The sequence below is a fragment of the Cimex lectularius genome, unplaced genomic scaffold, assembly GCF_000648675.2.
Source record: "Cimex lectularius strain Harlan isolate CLEC.00 unplaced genomic scaffold, Clec_2.1 scaffold131, whole genome shotgun sequence".
Lineage (NCBI taxonomy): Eukaryota > Metazoa > Arthropoda > Insecta > Hemiptera > Cimicidae > Cimex > Cimex lectularius.
Genome location: NW_019392685.1, coordinates 1,318,676 through 1,342,545, shown reverse-complemented (window position 1 = coordinate 1,342,545; position 23,870 = coordinate 1,318,676). Strand labels below are relative to the sequence as shown.

The following is a 23,870-nucleotide window of genomic DNA, read 5'->3' as shown; positions in this document are numbered from 1 at the left end:
ATGTGGCATGGCGTTAAGTTACACCAATTTTACTTGTTATTATTATTTTTTTTTTGCATAATGTGTAGAGGAGAAAATGAAATAACCAATGAAAAATATATAAATTCAAAATCTGTAAAATTACAAAATAAAAAAAACATCAGTTTAACATGTTCTCTGACTTGCAGAATGTCACCCACTAACAAAATTTCATTTGAGTAATAAACAATTCAAGATTGATTTACAACTGTGACATCATTGTAGCATTGCACAATGACAACATTGACAAAGCAACGTTAAAATTGATAAAGAAATGTGTACATGAATGAGCTCAAAACATTTCAGGCATACAATGATAATAAATAATACGGACACGCATTCTTAAAAATTAAAACTTATTTACTTTAAAGATACAGATAGGGCTGTAAACCTTTTACATGAACATATCTTAGAAATTAAAATTAAAATCCAGTTTTATAAATAAAATGAAATTAAAATAATAGTAATGAAACGTACAAAACAATAATGACAATAATATATTCTTTAAAATATTAATTATTCAATCGAATGATGAAACCACATAAGAAAGAAGATAAAAAGAAACTAGGAAAAGAAAATGAAGCCAGAAAGAAAAGGAGATAATTCAAGTCTTTATTTTTTTATATTTTTATTGGGCTTATGCATATTAGCCAATGCCAGACAATATATTATGCGTATTCGTATTGGGGGGGGGGGAAGGCTATTGTGAAAAAAGGGCCAGAGGCAATAATGATGGGAATTGTGGGGTCTACGAGCTGATCTCACGCTAACGACTTGGCTACTGTGGTCCCCCATCTCTTATCTTATTTAATTTTTAAATTTTAGAATATCAAAATTTCATTTGAGTAATAAACAATCCAAGGTTTATTCACAACTGAGAGATTATCTAGATGCTAGAAGAAAGAAACTCGTGGACAAGTTTAACAGCATACTTTGAAGAACCTGGAGCTGATGTTACACCGTACCCACCATGGCCATAATTGTGGACAACCTTAAAAACAAATGAAAAAATAAGTTTTCTGTTTAAGTTTTTATTAAAAAATAAAAAAACCTTAATCCCATTTTCAAGTATTTCCTTTTCGACCCTGACTCCACCCTCCCTGTGTGGTCTCAGGCCGACCCATTCGTATAGAACCTTTGATTCCTTCAGACGAGGAACCAGGGTGGTACACTTTTCCCAAATTTCCATTGAGGTATACTTGCACACATCTCTGCTCCACGAATCATATTTTCTCGTCCCGCCTAACGTGACATGAGATATGCCCGGGATGATGTAGGTGTCGTATTCAGCGTAGAAGAAATTATCAAGCCAAGGAGCTTCAACCTGAATCCATTTATAATTAATTAATTAAATATATTTTTTAATACACTGAACTTCTTACTTTGAACACCTGACCACTGAGTGCTACCATATTTCGGTCGTTGCAGAGAACCTTGGCACCAAGGCCCGTGCAATTTACGACAACTTCATATCCTTGTAATTCATCAAAGCTTTTTACAAACTTTTTAATAATATGACCTCCATTTTCTTCAAATCTACAAATATTCTAATCTGTTGTAATATGTAGAATAAGTAAGAGACCTTCCTCTCTCTTCTCCTAGATGAACTACCAGTTGGGTGTCTGAACCACTTTACAACACTTTTTCTAAATTATTCTCAAATAAAATTACATGCTTAATTACATGAATCGGATGCCTTAACCACTTGGCCACCACAGACCTTATTTTTTAATAAAAATCTCCCTACAGGTGTTACAATAATAATAAGGGCAAGGATATTCAAAAATGTGTCTTTGTTGGACCAAACAAACTAAAAAAAAACCTTTTTGTGAGCCAAGGAAGATACAGACGACACTCAATAACGAGAGTTTTGTAGTAAGAACCATATTTCCAGTCTCCTGGGCAGATTTTCAATTCTTCCTCCGTCACCTCTCTATATTCAGGAAGCAATCCTTCTAAAAGATCATTCTGCAAATGAATATAAATTTTTTTTTGAAGGGTTAAATGGAATATTAACAATCAAATTGACCTTGACAATAGAAGTGTCCAAGTTTGAGAACATGTAGCCGGAGATCTCTCGTATGCCGCATCCGGCGTCGAGCAACCGAGTGTAATGGTAGTAAGATGTTTCAATCCACTCTCTATCGGTAATATTTTAACTTTTTTCTTTCTTTTTTTTAAAATTAAGTTGTTCAATATGACTCACTTTGTCAATTTCGGATTCGCTGCTGAAAAGGTGTTCCCCGGGCGAAATAAACCCGCAGCGCCATCGCTGGTTGTTTCCCTGCCGAATTTGTCAGCTATCAGGGTCACTTTCAACCCGGCCTGCTGCAGTTCCAATGCAGTCGTGAGGCCGACGACACCACCACCCAAGACACATATCATTTTTGAACTGATCTGATATGTAATTATAAAATAAATAACTATATAACGAGTTGATCTTTGATATTGTAAACAAAGCTTACTCTAAAACAAAAAAGTAGTAATGTTAGATAAGATAAGACCTGTTTTCTTCTAAGACCCTGAAATTATCTTCAACAGATGCGACATTAAAACCGAGTTATAATACAGTAGAGTCCTTTTGATCTAATCACGTACAGTTTGCAATCTTGATCTGACTATGCTGTTGTTAGGTTCCAGCTTCTTGCCATCTTCAGCAGAGGGTTTTTAAGCCGAAATCTGAAGGTTTCGATACGATGAAATGAGACAAACTATGCTATAAAACGACCGAAAGTATATATCGCAAGATCTGATGTGTCTATGTATTCATTCCTTAATGAACCAGACATGTTTTTCACTTCTCTTACGAATTATTATTCGGTTAGCTCTACTTTGTTATTTTTAATCTGAAATGCAGTTTAAAATTAAAATTCTGGCAGTTATCAAGTTTATTGTTATTATAGTTTGTTAAGTCGTGAGGAGCGATCAAGACTGAGGTAGTTTAGAATAACACCTTTTTCATTTTTTTTCGCCAACGTTTCGACCTTTATTTGGGTCATCTTCAGGGCCTGGGTATGAACGAACAAAATGAAAACCATGAAATTATCTTTAACAGATGTGATGTTAAGGCCGAGTTATAACAGTGGAGTCCTTTTGATCCGTTCAGTTTACGATGTTGGTCTGCCTATGATGTTTGGATCTGTTAGGTTCCAGCTTCTCGCCATCTTCATTGGGGGGTTTTTAAGCCGAAATCTGAAGGTTTCGATAGGACGAAGACAAACCATGCTATAAAACGATCGAAAGTATACATCGCAAGATCCGATGTGTCTATGCTTTCATTCCTTAATGAACCAGACCTGTTTTACACTTCTCTTACGCAATTATTATTCGTTAGCTCTACTTTGTTATTTTTAATCTGAAATGCAGTTTATTATTAAAAATCTGTTCTGGTAGTTAAATTTATTATTTTGTCTTACATGATATTGTAGATTCGTTCATCGAATTAAATGAGACAGAATCTAGAGTTATGTGATAACATCTTTTAAGTATAAATAAACATATTAAGCCAATGTTGAAATTGTACTCTGACCTATAAATAAGGTAAGAAGTGAAGCCCTAACGGCACACCGTAACCTTGCAGGATTTAACCAGAAGGAATTAATAGAAGGTTGCTTCTGCTGGTGGTGCTCCAATCCTGGCCCTGTAAAGGTTCGCCGTCGATCTTTTCTCCTCTCATTTTATTTTAATCGTTTAATTAAATTATAAATATTGCAGTATTTCAAATGGCGAGCGTCAGCAATTTCGAAGCGAGCGTGAAGGAATTTTGCAATTTGGGAAAAAAGTACGTCCGAGGATGGAAACACCAGGTGGACGTCGTCATACCAAGAATGCAGACGGCCAAAGCCACCTGCAGAAACTACAGGGTAGTGAGAAGGTGTGGGTTCTGTTTTTACTTTTTTTTTTTATTTTTTTTTTTAAATATATAATTAATTCTGTCGTGTTTGAAATCGCCAAGTGGTCAAGCCTGCCAAATCTCTGCCAGTATAATAATGTATAGCATAAGTTCAAGCATAAATTTCAAACGCGGATCAAACCATTTTGAAGCATTTTTACAGGATGCTTTTTTTTTAAATTAATTTTTGTTGGGAAGAAGGAAGGTCGCCAAATATTTCAGGCATAATTTTCAATATTATATTATTTCCCAAGGTTGCCAAAAATTTAAATTTAAATTTTGGATTGAGCCGGTTTTGAAGCAATCTGTATAGCTAACCATTTTGATAGAATAAGATTCTCAATTTATTAGTTCCTCTTATTTTCATAAGCTTGTTTCAAGAAAAACAAACTGATATTCAGATTTCTTAGAAGAGGAAAAAAGTAGTGTAAACAAAATTTTTATTAAAAAAATAAATAAAGTTATACACAGCTTTCCTTTATGCTGAGACAGGTCTCCTACCGATTTTTCTCTTCACTTCAATTACATAATCCTAATTTTGTCCCTACTAACTACTATAGACTTCAGATTGGTAGATAAAGAGATGAATTGGTTTAAGGAAATAAAAAGGCATATCATGCAGTTTAACTTGGACTTGAACTTAGACCGGAAAAACATCGGCGGAATTGTAATATGGAGGGATGATTGGTAAGGTCAATTCAGACTGCTTCTCACTCCTGAAGACTACAACAAGGAAAATATGCATCAAGAAGAAAATGCAGCTGGCCTGTTTCTTTTTGCCTTGAGGAAAAATGCAGTTTCTTGATATTATCATCAGGAATTCAGGTTTTTGCCAATTTGACCCGTGAAAGAAAAAAAACACTGGGGTACTTAATATTCTTTACATATTCATGCTAATAAATACATTCACTCTCCACACACACACTAGGGACACAAAATAATCATACTATAGACAATAAAACAACCCTTTTTTCTCCAAAAATCGGAAAGGTGACCCAGATAGTAGCTGCTGTGCTCAAGTACAATTTGGGTGGCATTTCTATGCGCTCTCTATTTGGAGCCAAGGAATTGCACTCTTCAAGTTAATGGGACATATCAAGCGACCTTTTTATAGAAGCCTGGACACATATTTCAGGCCAAAACTGTCCCTCGCATGGTCTATTCTTAATCAGGTGAGGATATCACCTTTTCTACAAGTCAGACCCGTTGGAACTTTACTATTAGTTGCTTCCTTAATTATATTCCAGATATTTTTAAAATCATTTTTTGAATTAGGTACTTGCAGAACTTGGATTTGGCCTTTTTAATTATAATGTTAACATATTTCTATAGCGCTTAGAAACTTATTAATTAAAGGATTTTTTTAGCGATTTTCTGTACATTTTATCCCTATTTGCAATGGACTTGAAAAATACATTATATGACTTTTCAACTTGACTTTTTTCTTCTTCTTCTTTTAATAACTTCCAAAAGACTATGAGTGGAGAAATAATTTAACAATTTATAAAATTTGTTCATTACTGAATCAACTGAGTTATTTATATTTGCTTTAGTGATTGATCAACCTTCACAGTTAAATATTTTTCTTTCCAAAAGGTAGATTGGAGATGAGGCCAGGAAGACAGAAACATTTATTTTCTTGTCAAGCTTTTGGCAGAATATATCGCCTTCATCAGGCCTTCGAAAAAATCATTTTACTATATGAACAAGTACATGTGAGGATGCGGCTCTCCGGCTACAGTTAGGGGTTCTACCAGCTCTCCGTTATCCACACAAGTACCTGTTCATATAGTAAAACGATTTTTTCGAAGACCTGATGAAGGCGATATATTCTTCCGAAAGCTCGACAAGAAAATAAATATTGTTTCTGTCTTCCTGGCCTCATCCCCAATCTACCTTTGGAAGAATCCATCTTTTTGGAAAGAAAAATATTTGAGTTATCTCAAAACACCACACCAACTTTCAATCTCAAACAATTTACAACAAAATTTCAAAATTAGCCCTCAGATTAATTTGCTTATTTTTCTCATTAACAAAAACTGGCTTCCCTTTTATGGAAAATGATCTGTAATGTAAGACTAGGCACACAAATTTTTAAAATCATTAGAATAAAAACCTTGATTAAAAAAAAAAACATTATCTATGAGACCTTTGATCTCTGTCCCTAGTTGCCTTAATGATCAGTGATAAAAAGCTATGTTTTGTAAATTCATTTGGATATACATATAAAACTTTTCTGTGACTGAATGGTAGACAACGCTCAGACCAAATTGCTGGATCTAAAGGGCTGAAATTTTGATAGTGTGAAATGGATAGCCCCTAAGAAAGGATTTTTTGAAATTCCATCCCTAAGGGGATCACTTGGACAATTTTTACCATGTATAGACCGAAGTGAACTGAAGAAAGAATTTGAGAAACAAGACACTATATTAAAAAGCCATAGTAGCACTCCGCATCGCATTAGAAAAGTATATTAAAACAGAGTCCTGGTTGGACGAAGTCACGGGTAAAAGCTAGTCCACCGATAAACAATTAATGTCCAATAAATTTATATTCACACCACAAATAATATGATTTCAAACAGGAAAGAAAACTAAATAATCTTCCTCACCTTTATCCTGGAGTTTATTATCGATGATGGATGCAGTGTTGCCCTTAGTGCCTTAGTACCCAAGGCTTATATCATTTGGATTTGTGTTTGTATATATTTGTACAAACATGCTTAGCCTATTGGCTTCTTGTAGTCCCCTGGCAATTCCAGCTTTTGCTATTGTGACTTGATGACCCACCCCGGGTGTTGGCAGTCCAGGGGCAGACCTCAGTCTTATCCGTCCACCCTCCGAGGTTGAGCTCGGGGGGGGGGGGGGTTGTTAACAGCTAGGTCAATTCAGCACCAAACGCATGCAGTTGTAAACCCATTTGTACTCATGTTAAGTCTTAAATACACTCACTCCTATTTACATTCATTCGAGTAGGGTGATGGAGTACTCAATATTCCTCCATCAACCTTTACACATGTTAAACAACTAAACTGATTGAGGGTCGATGGGATACTCGATATTCTGCCATCAGCCCTCTCACAACACACAATCACACTAATAAATACATTCACTCTCAGTACAAACTAAGTATACACAACAATTAATATTATATACAATAGAACAACCCCATTTCCTCGAATAATCGGAACAGGAGGCCCCAAATACTCAAGGCTGCTGTGCTCAAGCAAAATTCTTCCACATTCCAAAAGTAAATATCCGTTTGTCAACCTCCAAGGCTTGTATGAACTCTCATCCTTGGTATATTTTATTTGTCAGACCAACTGAGCTTAAATATAATTGAATTATGAGATTTCCTCCTTCGGTATGTGTGATGAATCTGTAATTTGGTTGTTATCCATCATTTTGGCTTGGCAGACCCATCGCCGAAGATGGCGGAATACCGAAACACAACTTACGGACCAACCCAGTGAGGATGGCAACCACAAGATGATCAATAAGGATCAAATTTGACAGGCTGCACTGAGGGCAATTATTGCATTGGTAGTAAAGTCCAGTCGTTCTGGATGGCATTAGAACCATAGCAGACATCGGGGAAAAAGCCTTAAGATTTGAGGAACTCTAGGCAACAATGGAGATATATTAGACTGATACTGTTCGCAGTGTGCAGGTCGTAAAGAGGCCGACTCCTTCTCTAATCTAATATAAAGTTCAAATTATAAATTTATAGCTTTGCAATATAATGATTTATATTCAATGTTGATAATCCTACTTAAGCAATAATTAAAATAAGCTTCATTGTGAGCATGTTTTTCACACTGACAAAAAAAGAAAAAAATGTATAAATTGTATTATTTAAATCTGCAGATTCAGTGAAAAAGCCTTCACGATCAAGTTTCCGACGACGATCAACTCGCTGGAGAATAAAATTGTACGGCTTATCGAACAGGACTTGGTAGCGATACACAGGAGCTTGTAAGTTCGATGAAACTCAATGAAACGAGGATAATAAAGTATTCTCTATCCCACAGGGAAGTGTTCAACGAACTCAACAAGGGCCTGCAGAGATGCTGCGAGATAATCGAAAGATGTTCGCTTGAAAACTGCCCATCAAAAATGCTCAAAGGTTTTTTCCCTTTTCTCTTGATGTACACTGAAGATGTCATGCGGACATCCAACGCACAGTATGTTTTTTTTCTTTTTTCTTCTGATTATTCAGTTTTTAATAATACTTAATAATTTATTAATTTCTTAACAGCTGCTTACAACTACAATGCGCTTTAAGCAAAATAAATTACCTAAACGAAGAATCATTTTATGAATTAGAAGGAACTATGGCCAAAGCGGATAAATTAGTCACAACAATGGAAGGTATAAAGAGAATAAAATTAACAATTTCCTATTTATATCTTATATATATTTTAATTTCAGACATACTGCGAGTAGCAGAAGGATTTATAGACCAATCATGATAATGTACTTTACCTAAAATGACTAAAATTTGTACAAGTACGAAGCTTTTTTTATTTTTAAAATTACGAAGGTGTAAATGTAAATGAAAATACCAAAATCCTACTTATAAAAAGAAGTAGTTTAAGTACAAAATTTTGACAATTATAAAATTATATTAAAAAACCCTGCCAATTTCTTATCCATTTTCTTAAAAAAAAAAAAAAAGATTATTTGGAGATCATAAGATTCATTAACTATGGTCATTAAACACCACACATTAAAAAATAATTAATATATAAAAATAAAAAATAAAGTCAGATGGGGCTAGGTTTGTAGAGTACCAAGTATGGGTAGGACTTCCTAACCAAGCTTCATTTCACCTCCTTTGTCGTTCATGTTTCCAGTTTTCTGTTCACGAGAGCAGGTTTTCTTTGCCAGGGCGAGTCATACTCGTAGTTGGCTTGAGTAGATTTCTAAGGTGATGGTCTGGCCGTGTACAATGTTTTACTCCACCAAACACAAAGCATCACCTTTTGTTGAATATTCGGTTTTTGCAGGGTTATTTGGTACGACCTGTGCACCGTGACCAGTATTAGTCTATTGCGAATCTCCATTGTTTTCTAGAGCCCACCATTTTACCAAATCCCGAAGGTTTTTCAAGGATTTATATCCTTCAGGCTAGGGCTTTTCCTTTCCCAGGAGTAGGAATCTCAGCTCGCAAACTTCGCATCAATAGGGCATATATTCCGCTGTCAATTCTTCCTGAGACAAGCACAGGCTCTGCAGTGTCCACAGCAAAACAAGCTATTTGCAATAAAAAAACAATTGAAATCCTCTTCCAGACCTCAAGAAAAGAACCTTCTAGCCAAGCTTTGAATTGGCCACACCTGGCTTACCCAGTTTCCTCCTTAAATCCATACATCCTGTTGCCTATTACAAACATCATAGGTAATTCTTTTATGCCAGAACCCTCCGGCTAAACTCTTAATGACCTACATTCCATATTAAACAGTAATTAAACAAAATTTTTTACCTTCTTAGCAAATATTTATCTTATAGACAAGATGTAATTTCATATCCAATTAAAGAATATTTATTTCCTTTGCTGGGACCCAATATTGATCAGTCTTAAGGGTTACCTCTGTCTCTGAGAACAAAGTATCTCTAGCTTGATGTCGATGCCAACCATTAAAACATTCAAAAAATATTTGTTACTGAGATTGGTAGGGTTCTGTTCTTTCCCTGCCTGGGGTCACCTCTACCCCGTGGTTTGTGGGTATCTGCCGCAGACTCTGCAGTTTTGTTTACACGTTTAGAATAGTTTTGTAAAAAAAAATTCTCATATTTTTAAGAACCTACTTAGATAATGTTATAAATAACCACGATCTGCCAAATTTGTGTTGAAGACGTCAACTCAAGACTCAGGGCGTAAACAGTTCTACGCTGGTCTTCCTAGACTTCTTTCAGTATCAGCAGACGCTTCCTCCATAAAGGTCGATTCTGATTCTTGGTCATCTTTAAAAGAAGGTTGTTAGGAGCGGTTAAACACTAGAAAAATAATAAAAAATAAACTTGCCATTCAAGAATAACGTGAGGCCAAGACGGTTGATTAAATAACCAAACTTTAGACTGTTCAAGTTGTAATTTAATGGTTTTTTTTTTGGAGACTTTCTAAGGAAGGGGGTTCAATGTTATTGACTACATCCATTAAATTTTCGTTTTACAACTTTTTGCAAGTTTTATTTTTAAATAACATTACACGTAAGTACAAATAATTTGGTTTCATCATGCAAACAACGAGAATTCCTTCCTTATATTATTTATGAAGGATGTCCAAGATTTCTACTTTCATTATGTACAGGTTCTGTAAATTTTTTTTTTTTAATACGTGGGCTCTCGAAATCACTAGTCTTGAAGCATTTATTCTGCCATATTTTGGTGAACGTGGTCCCGTTTAAAGAAGAAACTGAGTTATGGTGTGATACGAACGCCGCGCCTACCTTCTAAACTGGAAGAATTGCTCATTTATACTCTTAAGTGTACCTTAGGGGAGAAAAAATGTAAAAAAATATCAGTTAAATTATTTTAAATTTTTTTTCCCTTAATAAACAAGAATGTTCGATTTATGAAAGAAGCATTATTTGAGATTTTTTTTTGTTGAGATCTAAATAAATTCGATAAAATTACAAACTTTCTTTTAAATCCTTAACTAAACATTAAAAACAATAATTAAAAATATGTAAATTCCGTTTTTTATTATTTTATTTATTTTTGTTTTTTATAAAAAATATAATCTAAATTTATTTTCCTATACATTTTATGAACATCTACTGTCAATTGGAAGGGAGGTCAAATTGTGGAGGAAAAAATTTTTGCACAGGCATACATTATATAACGCAATCACAGTATTTTTTTTTTTTTCTTTTGAATTAGATTTCACTATTAGCCTCCATCTCAAAACACTGGAAAAAACGCAAACAATTTTATTATTATTATTTTACCTGTAAACTTGTAGGCATATGTATATATATTAGATATATATACACATACACAAGGTTACATATATATAGAAAAAAAAAGCATTGACTATTTTTTTTTCAAACCCTACAGGGTGTTTCCTACAAAATATCGACATCTAATACTGGGAAATTTATGATATATTTTATATCAATTTTTATATAATAATATAATTTTTGTTGAGATTAGATATTTATTCTGACAGCATTTGGATCTCAAAATAAGTGCTTGAGTGCTTTCCAATATTCATTTATTTATATATTTTTTAAATCTATATACTAAAGGCGCTATGATTGTTAGCAATAGGTAAGACATGCCACTAGCTTTGGTGAAATTGATCTTTTCTTAATTTACATTGGAATTAAACGTATAAAAACAAAGAATAAATAATACTTAAAAAAGGTGTGTAGGAGAGAAAATAAATACGATTCGTGACGAGTGGTGTCGAAAGAAAACTTTACAAATAAGAAATCAGTCATTTAAAAAGAAAAAATATAAGGCTGCCTAGTTCGAAGAATAAACCATTAAGCTTTCTTTACAATTTAACAATTATCTAATGGATAAGGTGGCTAGAAGAAACTCGTAGACAGATTTGACAGAAAACGTTCAATGTAGCGAGCAGGTAGTAAAACCATGGCTGTCGTGGAACTGAAAAAAAAAAAAAAAAAACTTTTAAGAAGGTTTGATACAAAAGAAATTTTTAAAATGTATCTATATTAAAATAACTCTCGTTCCACCCCTCTTTATTTGAATTTCACTTCTGATTCTGACACTCGTGTGAAGAGGACCCCCCCAATGCCCTAGTGAAGGGCCAGTAGACAAAGCACACGAAAAAAATTCCTGCATATAGCCAGAAGCAGGTGTCCGGAGTCATGGTACTGACGATGCTGATTTCCTTTCACCTCTCAAACAAGACAAGAGTAGTCACATTTACTCCTCAAGAGCACTCGATATTCCTCAGGCGGATTTAGACTTAAGACCTCCGTTCACACTATTTAAATTACACGCTCTTTCTAGACAACATGGCAATGAGAACGACCCCCGCTGCTCCTCTGGATGTCCTGAACACTACACATCTTTATCCAGGGACAGGCTCCAGTAGCTTACTGACATAATGTGCAACTAAACCAAGCAGACAGGTTTCTATGCCTGAATGTTGCCATGATTCCCAAATTCAGAAAAAAAAGTCAAACTAGAATACCTGGTAGAGCAGACTGGGAGAGGAAGATAACCATTATATGGTATAGGTAGTTGGATCCCAAGTATGGGTCAGGAGCTGATATTTATGGAAATAAACCAAAGGCTAGAATACTTAGCCCTTAGGCCATATGCCATTGCCTTTCAAGCAGACTGGATACTGAACACTTTGCCAAGGAATAAAATGCTAGAATCATTACCAGAAGAATGGAGCCAGGCAACACTGAGGTCAATTACCGCATTAGAAGTAAAGTCCAGTCTTTTGGGATTGCATTTGAGGAAAACCACAAAATTACCCTTGTCTGGGTACCAACCAGGGTAATCAAGCAGCTGATAAATTGGCTAAGGAAAATTCGACGACACTTATTAGCACTGATCTCTTTTGTGACATACCAAACTGATAATGTGGATCCATCAGATAATGGATTAAAAATAAGTCCTTTGTTCAATGAAAATGTAGCCCAGACATAAACATGCAAATTTTATCAAACTATCACAGAAACTAACTGCAGAACTGATAAACCTAGGACGAATTAGGACTAGAATAATAACTGGACTAATAGTTGGCTAACCCGGTCACTGCAGACTCTATAATCATATATACAGGCTCAGAATGGCAGAAACAAGCCTGGACAGAAGAAGAAGAGTCAGCAGAATATGCCCTCAGTCGGTGCAAAATCGCCGACTCGAGAAAGAGGAAAAGCCTGTGCGTGAAGGATATGTACGGGGACCCTTAAAAAAGCTTTGGTAAAAAGCCTTAAATTTATTCAGGAGCTGTAGAAAACAATGAAGACCAATACTGATCACAGAGCGCATATCATAAAAAGGGCATGATTACTTTTCTATTCTAATCCAGACAACACTCTCCCTAGAGTACATGATATTCCTCGGGGTGGTGGATAATCCCTTCATTCACGTCAATAATTTACATTCGTACCAACACATTAAATATATTTAAAAACTCTTATAGCCCTGAGGTACTGAAATTGCCTGCCACACCTAGGTCAGCATAACCTCCATAGCTCATCCTGCAGGCATCTAGTTTTCTGCACTGTAAAATATACTCAATGTTTAATCTTTCGGTACATAATGACTAACACGGTCTCTTTCCGGTCAGCAAATACATAAGGACAGTAAGCCTAGTATGACTTATGCCTAACCTGACATGTACGGCCATTTCCTCGACCTTCTTGACCACGGACTAATGGCCTTTATCTGCCGTAATTTGCTCAGCTTTTACATTATTCTGCTGGTTTTATATTCTGCCTCCAGCAGACAAATCGTTCTCAGTATAACAAAACATTAAAACTTTAATTGATAAATAAAAGCACAATAAATATAAAATTATAAGCAAAATACGTTAAATACCTTTAGAACTGTTTTAACTATTTCCTTTTCATAACTTCGCCTTATCAACCAAAACCTCGACCTCTCAGTCAGGGAATGAGATTCGAGATAAACGCTGAAGTCGGAACAACCTAACTAAAATGATTAGTAATAAATTTTTCCATTTCAATTGATTAAATGCTTACTATGGATGTTGTCCAGAATTAAAGACCATAGATGTCTTATGCAACACGTTCCACAATTTGATTTTTTTATCCCATACAGCCTCACATTTCATTCAAATCTGTAAAAGTTATAATTAAAATATTTGCAGATAATTGTTTGATTTAATGCAAGTTTTACTTGTCAGGACTAGGGCAGAAAAAATAATTAAATTTTGAATTTTTAAAAAATACCTTTGCTATAGCCATGGATGAAGGCGACTCTCTTTAGAAGAATCCTAACATCTTTTTTTCCCCTGATGTAATGCTACATTCATAAATCAGACAGCCTGAAAAGAGTTCTAATTCAAAATCAATCCATTTGAAACATTAAAATAACAAATTAAATTTTAAAACCTTAACACTAAAAGAACACATTTTTGCTAATATACATTGAGATTCAATATTAAAGTGTATTCATACTTATATGTTTAGTGGTCATAACTATCTATTTAATTATTTCAATTAATTATACTTATACTGAGCTGAAGGTCATGGGTTCGACTACTACCTATTTCATCTCAACCAAGACTTTAGAGAAGAAGTATAATTAATTGAAATAATTAAAGTGTATTATGTTACATCATATTAAACAAGTAATTCCCTAAAAGAATATTAAGATTGAACCAATTGAATTTGTATGAATTGATTTTTTTTTTTTTAATTAGACTCACTTGGTCAATTTTTTAATCGGGGCTGAGAAAAGCTACGCCCCGGATGAGAAAATGACCTGCCGTGATGTTCCCTGTCAAACTTGTCGGCGATGAGAAATACGTTTCTACCCTGTTGTCTGCGGTTCAACTTCATCCGTGAGGCTGATTATGCCATCACAAAAACGCTCGTCCTTTCAGAACTCATCCATTACTTCTAAAGATAAAGAAAAGTAAATCTATTAAGTCTGACTTATTAAAAAAAATTTTTTTTTGAATATCAAAGGTTTTTTTTTTTTTTATTTGGAATAAATTCAGTTAAACAACCTATCAAAGAATATCAAAGCTCCTGATTAGATTTAAAAAAGAAAAATAATAATAATAATCAAATGATATCACTATGTAAAAGTTCCCGAGCTTTATTTTATGGAATTTTAACTGTAAATCTTTATCTAAATTTATGATAACATTTTGATAAAACTTTTTTTTCTTGTAATATTGACTCAAAAGTTAGTATAATCCCGTAAAAACGTTTCAATTAATCTCACCATATATTTTAGTTGCAGTTGAATAAACACAGCATTAAATTTGCAGCGTCTGAATATTATTTAAAAATGTAAAACTTACTTTTATTGCTTTTAATTAAAGAAAAATCAATTTTTAATACTTAAATACGCCCTACTGCAAAGAAAATAAACGCTAGACTTATTATCAAAGTTTATTCAATGGCAGAAAGAAGAGTCAGAAATAAAAATAAAAAGGAAATTTTCTTGTTTTCACTCTGATCGATCAACTTGAATAATAAAAAAAAAAGATTAATTAAAAATAAATAAATAAAATGTTTTATTGCAAATTCTGCCTATTCTTATTTGAACTGATTTTTTTTTTTTCTAGAGGGTTCATAACAGCAGGAGTCAGCTCATCCCCCGGGGTGCCAGTGTTTCGAAAAAAAAAACACTTCTAACTGTGTAAGTTCCTGGGTTCGAATCCAGCGGCCCTGCATTTGAACCCGGGAACTTCACCTTGCAGCGATGAGCGTCGTGTCAATGCCTTAACCATTGTGGCCACCGACACCCCTAAGCGATTAATTAATGTCCTCTTTATGGTTATAATAATATTATATACATTAAGTTAATAAATATTAAATTATATCTTACCTATTGTATAAAAAAGTTGGCAAAGTCATTAATCACATGAGATTCACCTAGACTAAGATCACATTAACAACTAAATAATATTTCACCAACTAGGCCTATATCAGACTAAAGTTTCCTTAAGACACCACTTCGTTTTTAGTTTTTAAACGCTGCATGCTCTTTTAAAGTAATAAGTATGTAAAAAAAAAAATTAAATAACAATGAATGAAAACAAATTAAAAAATAAAATTAGGTGGTGTTTTTTTTGTTTTGTTTTTATGAGTTTGTTCAGTACTTTAGCCAAGGGTGCTGAAGACATTCGGCAGCCGTGGCTCTTTTGTTGGGGTCGAAGTCGAGCATGGGTCGGAGGAAGGCGGCGAAGCTCGATGCGCTTTCGTCCGACCAGTTGTACTTGTCAGTTAATACGTCGTACAGGTTCCACGGTTTGAGCCACGGTATGTGTCGCAGTTCGCCTTTCTTGTTGAAATATTGTCTCGACTGTTTGCCGGAATTTATAATCCTCTTTGGAATCTCTCCGAGTAGTTCGATTATGTGAGCGAGATGGTCTTCGTCCCTTGAATATCCCTCGCCTGAATGCGGTTCGAAGAGGTAATCACCGGTGGCGAGTTCGAAAGCCATGCACGCTGTGCTCCATATATCGGCAGACGTGTTGTAACCGGCTCCGATGAGCACTTCCAAAGAGCGGTATTGCCTCGTCTGAATGTCCTCCGTGAAATGCTTGTCGACCCAGCACGCGTTTCCAAGATCGGCGATCTTGACGTCCATTTCGCATTCAAAACGTGACGGATCGGTGTCGTCGGTGCCTAAGTATTTCTTCTCTGACGATTGAGGTGAAGACTGGGTGGTGTCTTCTCCGCTAAGCCTGTCTTCATCACCTCCGCTGCCAGGCTCGACTTCATTATCTTCCATTATCTCCTGCTCTCCTGTATCGCCTTTGTACAGGAGATCAAGCATCATTTTTTGGTTGTTTTCATTCGCCTCGTCTGCGTTCTCCGGGACGTCTTGATTCATCGTCTCCTGCCTTGTCTCGCTCTGGTTTTCGAGTTTCTTCTGCTCCTCCAGCTCTTCCATCTGCTGCATCTGCTTCTTCAGCAATTCAGAATGCCTCTTCGCCTTCCTTTTCAGCTTCTTCTTCTTGTTCTTAGACATCTTCGAGTTGGGAGGGATCTCCTGGAACTCCTTCGGCGCCGTGCTCCTCAGCGAGATCGGCAGTTTCGAACCCGTCGAATGCAACTCGGTCGCCTCGCAAGCCAGCTTTCTTATGTACGACTCACTCACGCACAAAAGCACATTCTCCGGTTTTATATCCGTGTGTATAATCTTGCATTTCGTGTGGAGGTAATCGAGACCTTCCAACACCTGCCTTATAATACACTTGACATTCCTAATCGGTATACCACTATAATTACTTTTTATTATCAGTTTCAAGAGATTGTGACCGAGTACTTCGAATACCATGCAAACATGAGTCCCGTTGACTCCACTAATTTTAAAGTCATTCAAAAGTTGGACGACCTTGTCCCTTTTGGCGTCGTTGGTGTCGCTGTCCCTCACGACTTTAAGCAGTTGGATCTCGTCTAGGGCGGTCTCTGTGAAGTGCGAAGCGCTCTTCACTACTTTCAAGGCGACGAACCTCTTGTCGACAAGGTCCCAACAGAGCCACACGGTGGAAAAGTGGCCCCAACCGAGCTTCCTCGTCACGTGGTACCTGCTAAGGAAAAGATCGCCGATTTTCACAGGATGATAGCCTCCTTTGCAGTAATCCTTGGTGCTCTCCTGTTCCTCCTCGTCGGACGTGTAAGGCGTGTAATCGTCCTCCGCGGTCTCGTTCGACGAAGAAGGGCTCGGGTCCGTCTTGCTATAGAAATTCTTCTCCTTAGGCGTCGTGCATCTGTTGTCCTCGGTCTTTTTGTTCCTCTTCCCGGGTTTGTGCCTTTTCTTCTTCGCCTGTATCGCCAACACCCTTCTGTTCGCGTCTTTGTACGAATTCATCCCACGCTTCCCTCACACAATTTAATATCCGTTTTTTTAAATGTATTTACTAAACTAGAACTTTTTATTAACGTGTTAAATTATTAAATTTTAAATGTACTTAACCTAAGCTAAAATGTTACCAAGCATGGCGGCGCTAGTTGAACACCAACAAATGATAGTGATACACAACAGCTGACGTCCACAATCCGAAAAAAAAGTTTTTTAAGGAAAAAAGGAAAATGACCTTTAAAGCATTTAAACCATGTTATTTATCCTTAAGGAGGAATAATAAAATCTCTCAAGGGACAGTATAAACAGGGGTTTCATTTGATTTTATTCAAATGTGGATAAAAGCGATATTCTATTCTTGTACACCAGCACCTGCAGTGGCGGATTCTGACACTTGCTTGTAAGTTCTTCACGCTAGAGATCATAAATCCTGACCAAATCTCCAAAATTAAAACGAAAAAACTAAATTTACACCAAAATTTCTATTTTTTTAAACCTTATAAACATTCAAATCTTAACTATTCGGCCTACAACCAACCCTACCGACAAAAATATGACCTACAAAAAACTCAATGCAATTTTCACCTACGAAAAATTTAAAAGATTTCCATTATTTAAATTTTTTAAAAATTTAGATCATAATGGGTTTTTAAATTGAAAAATTTCATCTGTATATGTTTATTTTTAAAAAAAATTTACATCTAGGATAAACTCTTGGGAAAAGCACAAAGCTATCAGTGACATCACCAATCAATGCCATGGATTAAATCGTGCCTTACAAGGAAAAAAAAACACTTTGTCTTTTAACACCCACTTTTTCAACATTTTCAAACTAAATCGTTTTAAATTAAATAAAGAGACGAATTTTAATTATGGGCTTAAATTGAATTTTGACGAAATAAAAGTCAACGCCCAGTCGGATCAATGATCTCGGGATCATATGTTGAAAACCCCTTTCATATGATTATCGAGAGGTTCTCACCCTGGTGTATATTTTTATTTTTCAATTTACCCTTTAGGAGTTTTTGTTTACAATAGTAAATTTTAAAAAAAGGAGACAGTAGTTATGCATGAGTTAAGTTATCATCCTTAAATGGACACTTTCAGTTGGTAAGTTCATACTTGTTTCTTCATTAAAGGATAATTTATACTGTATTTTCCCCCCCACGGATATATTACGAATCGGCTTGTAAGAATTATGATTTTTCTGCGTATATAGGGTGTCATGAGACTAAAGAATATCTAAAAGTTGAATTTTTGCCTTAAGAGGAATATACTGGCTATAGTAAAATAAATATCAAGTTAAACATCCCTTATTTATTGTTTTATAAAAGTTAAAAAATATTTAAGACCAGCTGTTTTGTTCAAATTTGACAGGAACTTGACCAAAGTAAATTTGTTCCACCTTTTTAAATCGCAATTTTACTCTGTCATCTCTGTTTTGTATAACTTGTGAGTGTGGCGTGTTGACGACTGATCGTTCTTGTCAGACCGAACAGTAAACCAACAACTGTGGGATGATCGGAGATGATCCATGTGCATGTTTGCTTTTCCAACCTCATGATTACAATTTTTTAAATTTTTGAAACTATTTAATAACTTATTTCAAGGCTTAATGAATGATACAAGAATCACTGACTTTGGGTTTTGTCAGTCTGGGGTCCTTGATGTTGTCCGTTCACTGAACTAAATCACAAGAGGTGTCAACAGCCATGGTCCACCAGTACATTCATGTTAATACATATATTCACTCTCAGTGAACGAGATATCATTAATATTGTAAAAAGGGGTCCAAAGATTCATTGTGGGCATGTGATGGCATTCTTACACGCTCTCTATAAAGAGCCAAGGACACCCTTCAATTATGAGAGACACATGGAGGAACCTTGCCCTGCATGGATCCAAAAATAACCAGTGTGTCGACCGCATACGCCGTTTGTGAGTCGGGTACGGATGATCCTTCTCTGTAGCTCAGTTATTGAGCTAACGCTTTTTCTTTTCTGTATTATTTTTTGTTTGTTTATGATCAAACCTATTAAGGCGAAAAATCAAAAGAAAATTTTCAAAATCATCAACGCAAACTGAATCTAAAGAATCAAACGTGTTGCAAAAAAGATCTAAGAAAACTTCAAAATGCTCTATAATTTATTTCTTAAAATAAAAACTGTAAAAAAAATATATATTTTGTGATTTAAAAACAGGTATGAATAGATTATACCTGATTGTGAGTCACAATTGACCTTGAAAAAGCCAGAGCCGTGAAAGTTGATCTAAGAAATAATTAAATTTCAATCCGACTAGAAAAAATTAATTACGTAGTGTATCAAATTAATCAGCCTTTTTACATTTAATTTTTTTTAAATAGGGTTCGCAACAGCAGAGGTCATATAAACCCTTGAGGTGCCGGTGTTTTTGAAAAAAAGCCCATTTGTAAGGATGTCGGGTTCGAATGCAGGGTCGCTGGATTCGAACCCGGGACCTTTACCTTACAGTGATGAGCGCTATGTCAACGCCTAAACCGCTGCGGCCACCGACGCTCCCCAACTATAAAATAAATAAAAATTTATTTTTATTTACAATGCATTTCAAGCACTTGAATTAGACAACAGCATTAAGGAAGTATTCTTAAATGTACTGAGGAAGAGACATGCTTGAGTTGAAACGCATTTAAAATAAAAATAAATGGTAAAAGGCTGATTAATTCAATAAACAGTTACATAATTAAATGAGCAGCCGAACAACATCAAGCTTATAAAGAAAAAATCTCAAAAAGGCACACAAAAATCTTTAAAATTGTAAAATATTATTCAGAAATCGTGAGATGCGGTCTGGTGTGATGTAGGTTTCATAAAAACATTTTCTTATCGTGCTAACGTTTCGATCTTTATTGAGATCATCTTTTGGGCCTGGGATTTACAAACAAATCCCAGGCCCGGAAGATGATCTCAATAAAGATCGAAACATTGGCACGATAAAGAAAATGTTTTTATGAAACCTACATCAAACCAGACTGCATCTCACGATTTCTGAATAATTATCGATTAACGGTCACTAACCTCCACACATTGTAAAATATGTTAATGTGTGAAAATGACACAATGACATTTACTTTCGGTACAAAAATAAAGAAAAAGGGGTCGTGTCAGCGGACTGGGTCATCCAAGAAGATGGTGCACATCAAATCCTCAATCAATAGGTGGCCTCTTGCAAATCAGAATTGGCATTGACACACACAGGTACTTTTGGGTCAGAGCTGCTGCGGAATGCAGAGAAAAGCGTTCGACGTGCCCAAAATTATTGAAAGTTGAAATTCCTTGGCTTCATAATTTTTGTAATTAACATTTAAAACTATCAATGAGAAAAAAAATTCCTGAAGCCTTAAGTTAGACTATAGCATTCGGGGAAGTGTTTTAAATGTACTGAGGGCCACGACATGAGTAAAAACGCGTTTAAAATAAAAATGAATGGAAAAATGCTGACAGTAAATCTACGTTCTTATGTAGTCTGAGATTTTAGTTAAATCAAAAACATTTCATTAAAAGAGCCGACAGACAACGCAGCTAAGACAGACAGACCAAAATGATCGATAACGAACACATTACAGCTTCATCACCCCGCAGATGACGGGCAAATCACAGTTGAACAAATGCATTGTTTAATTCAGAATAATCTTGTGATTGTAGTAATTTTGAATTTATTGATATACAAAAAAAAGTTTTAATTACTAATAGCTTAATAGCTTTATTAGAATAACAGTCCTTAGCTATTACTTTTATAATTGTAGCTTTTTATTTGCTATAGTTATTGCCAGTTTGAAATGAAATGTTTTCTTATATTATGCTTTATGAATTTCTATAAAGTTGCTTTCTATTCTCTTCCAGGTACAATGTAGATAATGGGAACTCTTATAAAAAAAATGTAACAAAATCCGTTCCGCTTTGCAACCTGAACAATCTCCAGCTTAGGTTCCTATGCCCATCAGACCTTGAAGAGGTAAAATATTCAAATGACAGTCCGAATCCGAGGGCTAGCGTGTTTAAAAATAACCGATTTCGACATAGGTGAGGGCCCTTTGCAGAAATTGGTTTCCCATTGACTACCCTTACAACTGGTACGAGGAGATCACATCAAACCCTAGGTTTTATTCTTTAGCGGCCATATATGAGGGTGTCATCATCGGGCTTATCGTCGCCGAAATCAAGTCGTTTTCCAAATTGAACAAAGAGGTAAGACATAACGGCAAATGAAATGAACGATATACAAGTCAAATTTATTCCCTCAGGATAAGAGCATACTCTCGACATGCTTCGGCAAGTCTTCTTCAGTCGCGTACATGCTATCCCTGGGCGTGTCCGAGGTCCATCGAAGGAACGGAATCGCCTCTTTACTCTTGGACAATTTGATATCTCATCTGACCGCCCCGGAAAACAGAGATTGCAAAGCTCTTTTCCTTCACGTCCTCACTACGAACAAACCTGCGATCCATTTTTATGAACACCGGAATTTCAGGTGGGACTTTTTTTAAAATCTATTGACAAACTTTAACGATTATGTAATTTTGCTTAAAGGCTGCACAGCTTCCTACCGTATTATTATTATATTAAAGGTATGTCCAAAGATGGTTTCACATATGTGCTGTATTTAAATGGAGGCCACTCACCTTGGGGACTCTAATATCCTTTTTATTTTAAACAATTCTAAAACAAATAATCTTTACTTAAGACTTAAGCCATGTATTTTAACAAAAAATTCAGTTAGCTTATTATGAATCTTTGACTATTACCCTGAATCTTCAAAATTAAAATAAGTAAATGATATTTTGGGAAATTTCTCTGTTTGGTTTGTGGGATGGTCTTATAAAATGTGAGCAAATGGTCATTAATCATTATTTTCACTAATTTTGTGGTCCACTTGACCAATTAATATATTACAATTAATTAAGGTTTTTAGTTGGGATAAAAAAGTCAATGGCACAAACGGGATTTGAACCCACGATCTTCGGCTAGATACGCCGCTGCTCTACCACTTGAGCTATCATGACCTCGATCCACTATCCAACTTCCCATCTCAACCCAAAAGAGGAAAAATTGAAAGAGTGGAGTTGAGATGGGAAGTTGGTGTCCGAGTGGATCGATAGCTCAAGTGGTAGAGCAGCGGCGTATCTAGCCGAAGATCGTGGGTTCGAATCCCACTCGTGCCATTGACTTTTTTATCTCAACTAAAAACCTTAATTAATTGTAATTAATCATTATTTTGGTTTGTCAGACATGTTTGTAATTTTTAATGCTGAGTCTGTACCATCCCTAACCATTTCTGACCATCTCTAGATGCTCTCTGAGATGGTCAGAAATGGTTAGAAGTGGTTTGGTTTAAAAAAAAAAAATCAGCATACTCATCATTTCTATAACTGGTGGGTAGTATGATAATAATTTATAATTATAAAATTTAAGCAAATATTTTCCTTAATGCTATATCCACTGATTATTTGAAACACTACGGCCATTACTTGTTAAGAGGAGATCTCTGCAGGTAAAATAAACGATTATTAACTTAAATATCACTTTACCTTATTTGTTTACTTTATGTACATATGTTTTTAGGTGGTTTCTGATTTGGTTGAGATCTGCCTTCATGTGGGTCTTGCCCGGAATGAGAAGAATGGCTATGGAAAACACAACTGTTGTTTCAGTGTCCGAATTCCCTTGGACGAAATAGTCTCCGACTTCCTGTAAGTATTTGCTTCAAATCGGCTTGAGGATTTTACAAACTACACAAAATTTTTATTTTCAGGGTTTGAAAGACATGATTTTTTATATATATAAAAATAGGCAGTTCTTTTTCTTTTGTCTTTCCTTTTTAATTTTTAATCTTTTTAACTTTATATAATTGATTATGAAATTGCCAACAATTCAGGTGAAAGCACATTTGAAAAAGAGGACAGGTTGTGAAAAATAAAACTTTTCAATTTAATTAGCATTCCCTTTTCTCTTAAATAAAATTAAAAAAAAAAACTTTTTGTATTTTTCTAATTTCCACTATCAAAAGAAATTCAGTATTATGTACTTTTTATCTAGTAGTTACCCTATGTACCTTTTTCTTATTCTGTTTTACTTTCTATATTAACGACTGAATTTTCCTTTAAATGATAAATTATTAGTGTCTCGCTTAAAACCAAAGATAGTGCCTAACTCGCTAATTTTTTCAGGGAGTGTGTTCCCCTTCTTGAATTATATGTTGTACATGATAATCACAACTTCAAATAATTATATATATAATACATATATATTTTTATGTTATCGTTAAAACTATGATAAATATATATTTATATTTTAAAAAATGGGTATTGTAATCATAAAGTCTCTCGTAATAATTCATTATTGTAACTAACCAAATATTAATTTTAATTACGATAGTTTATGAAATATTTTTATTGTTCAGAGCCCAAATGGTTTATTTTT

The 23,870-nt window shown here is 35.0% G+C and overlaps 4 protein-coding genes across 9 annotated transcripts; 2 read left to right on the top strand and 2 right to left on the bottom strand.

Moving 5' to 3' along the window:
* Positions 1-609: 609 nt before the first annotated feature.
* Positions 610-3,636, bottom strand: LOC106663166 (D-aspartate oxidase). Of its 3 annotated transcripts, none has more exons than XM_014387788.2 (7): positions 3,548-3,636; positions 2,225-2,415; positions 2,048-2,159; positions 1,841-1,986; positions 1,401-1,554; positions 1,070-1,342; positions 610-1,009 (listed from the first exon to the last, which is right to left on the bottom strand). In XM_014387788.2, the coding sequence occupies exons 2-7, from the start codon at positions 2,401-2,403 to the stop codon at positions 905-907; spliced, it is 969 nt and encodes a 322-aa protein (XP_014243274.1). In that variant the 5' UTR covers positions 2,404-2,415; positions 3,548-3,636; the 3' UTR covers positions 610-904. The 3 variants fall into 3 exon arrangements, with proteins under 3 accessions (XP_014243274.1, XP_014243273.1, XP_024081531.1); XM_014387787.2 differs by lacking the exon at positions 3,548-3,636 and adding an exon at positions 2,484-2,917; XM_024225763.1 differs by lacking the exon at positions 3,548-3,636 and adding an exon at positions 2,617-2,685.
* On the top strand, positions 3,528-8,425 carry LOC106663167. The gene is made up of 6 exons (XM_014387790.2): positions 3,528-3,666; positions 3,733-3,892; positions 7,777-7,884; positions 7,941-8,093; positions 8,168-8,280; positions 8,341-8,425. The coding sequence occupies exons 2-6, from the start codon at positions 3,741-3,743 to the stop codon at positions 8,379-8,381; spliced, it is 567 nt and encodes a 188-aa protein (XP_014243276.1). The 5' UTR covers positions 3,528-3,666; positions 3,733-3,740; the 3' UTR covers positions 8,382-8,425.
* A 2,330-nt stretch (positions 8,426-10,755) lies between these two features.
* On the bottom strand, positions 10,756-18,053 carry LOC106663056 (SRSF protein kinase 2-like). 4 transcript variants are annotated; one of them, XM_014387589.2, is made up of 7 exons: positions 17,544-18,053; positions 15,430-17,481; positions 14,297-14,489; positions 13,818-13,912; positions 13,608-13,705; positions 13,444-13,557; positions 10,756-11,526 (listed from the first exon to the last, which is right to left on the bottom strand). In XM_014387589.2, the coding sequence occupies exon 2, from the start codon at positions 17,419-17,421 to the stop codon at positions 15,697-15,699; it is 1,725 nt and encodes a 574-aa protein (XP_014243075.1). In that variant the 5' UTR covers positions 17,422-17,481; positions 17,544-18,053; the 3' UTR covers positions 10,756-11,526; positions 13,444-13,557; positions 13,608-13,705; positions 13,818-13,912; positions 14,297-14,489; positions 15,430-15,696. The 4 variants fall into 4 exon arrangements, with proteins under 4 accessions (XP_014243075.1, XP_024081529.1, XP_014243074.1 ...); XM_024225761.1 differs by having other exon boundaries at positions 13,818-13,924; positions 15,430-18,028; XM_014387588.2 differs by having other exon boundaries at positions 13,444-13,553; positions 15,430-18,028.
* A 296-nt stretch (positions 18,054-18,349) lies between these two features.
* Positions 18,350-23,140, top strand: LOC106663058 (N-alpha-acetyltransferase 60). Its single transcript, XM_014387594.2, has 7 exons — positions 18,350-18,522; positions 21,294-21,405; positions 21,474-21,638; positions 21,695-21,921; positions 21,981-22,085; positions 22,891-22,941; positions 23,013-23,140. The coding sequence occupies exons 1-7, from the start codon at positions 18,506-18,508 to the stop codon at positions 23,125-23,127; spliced, it is 792 nt and encodes a 263-aa protein (XP_014243080.1). The 5' UTR covers positions 18,350-18,505; the 3' UTR covers positions 23,128-23,140.
* Positions 23,141-23,870: the final 730 nt, after the last annotated feature.

Bases quoted from the DNA above. Each gene is read 5' to 3' on its own strand.
- LOC106663056 (XM_014387589.2), bottom strand. From the start codon at position 17,421: ATGAATTCGTACAAAGACGCGAACAGAAGGGTGTTGGCGATACAGGCG.
- LOC106663167 (XM_014387790.2), top strand. From the start codon at position 3,741: ATGGCGAGCGTCAGCAATTTCGAAGCGAGCGTGAAGGAATTTTGCAAT. The intron at 3,893-7,776 runs GTGTGGGTTCTG...TTAAATCTGCAG, and splicing joins AACTACAGGGTAGTGAGAAG to ATTCAGTGAAAAAGCCTTCA. The intron at 8,094-8,167 runs GTATGTTTTTTT...ATTTCTTAACAG, and splicing joins ATGCGGACATCCAACGCACA to CTGCTTACAACTACAATGCG.
- LOC106663058 (XM_014387594.2), top strand. The intron at 21,406-21,473 runs GTAAAATATTCA...ATTTCGACATAG, and splicing joins GCCCATCAGACCTTGAAGAG to GTGAGGGCCCTTTGCAGAAA. The intron at 21,639-21,694 runs GTAAGACATAAC...TTATTCCCTCAG, and splicing joins TTTCCAAATTGAACAAAGAG to GATAAGAGCATACTCTCGAC.
- LOC106663166 (XM_014387788.2), bottom strand. From the start codon at position 2,403: ATGATATGTGTCTTGGGTGGTGGTGTCGTCGGCCTCACGACTGCATTG. The intron at 1,343-1,400 runs GTAAGAAGTTCA...AAATGGATTCAG, and splicing joins TCAGTGGTCAGGTGTTCAAA to GTTGAAGCTCCTTGGCTTGA. The intron at 1,010-1,069 runs GTTTTTTTATTT...TTTGTTTTTAAG, and splicing joins TACTTGAAAATGGGATTAAG to GTTGTCCACAATTATGGCCA.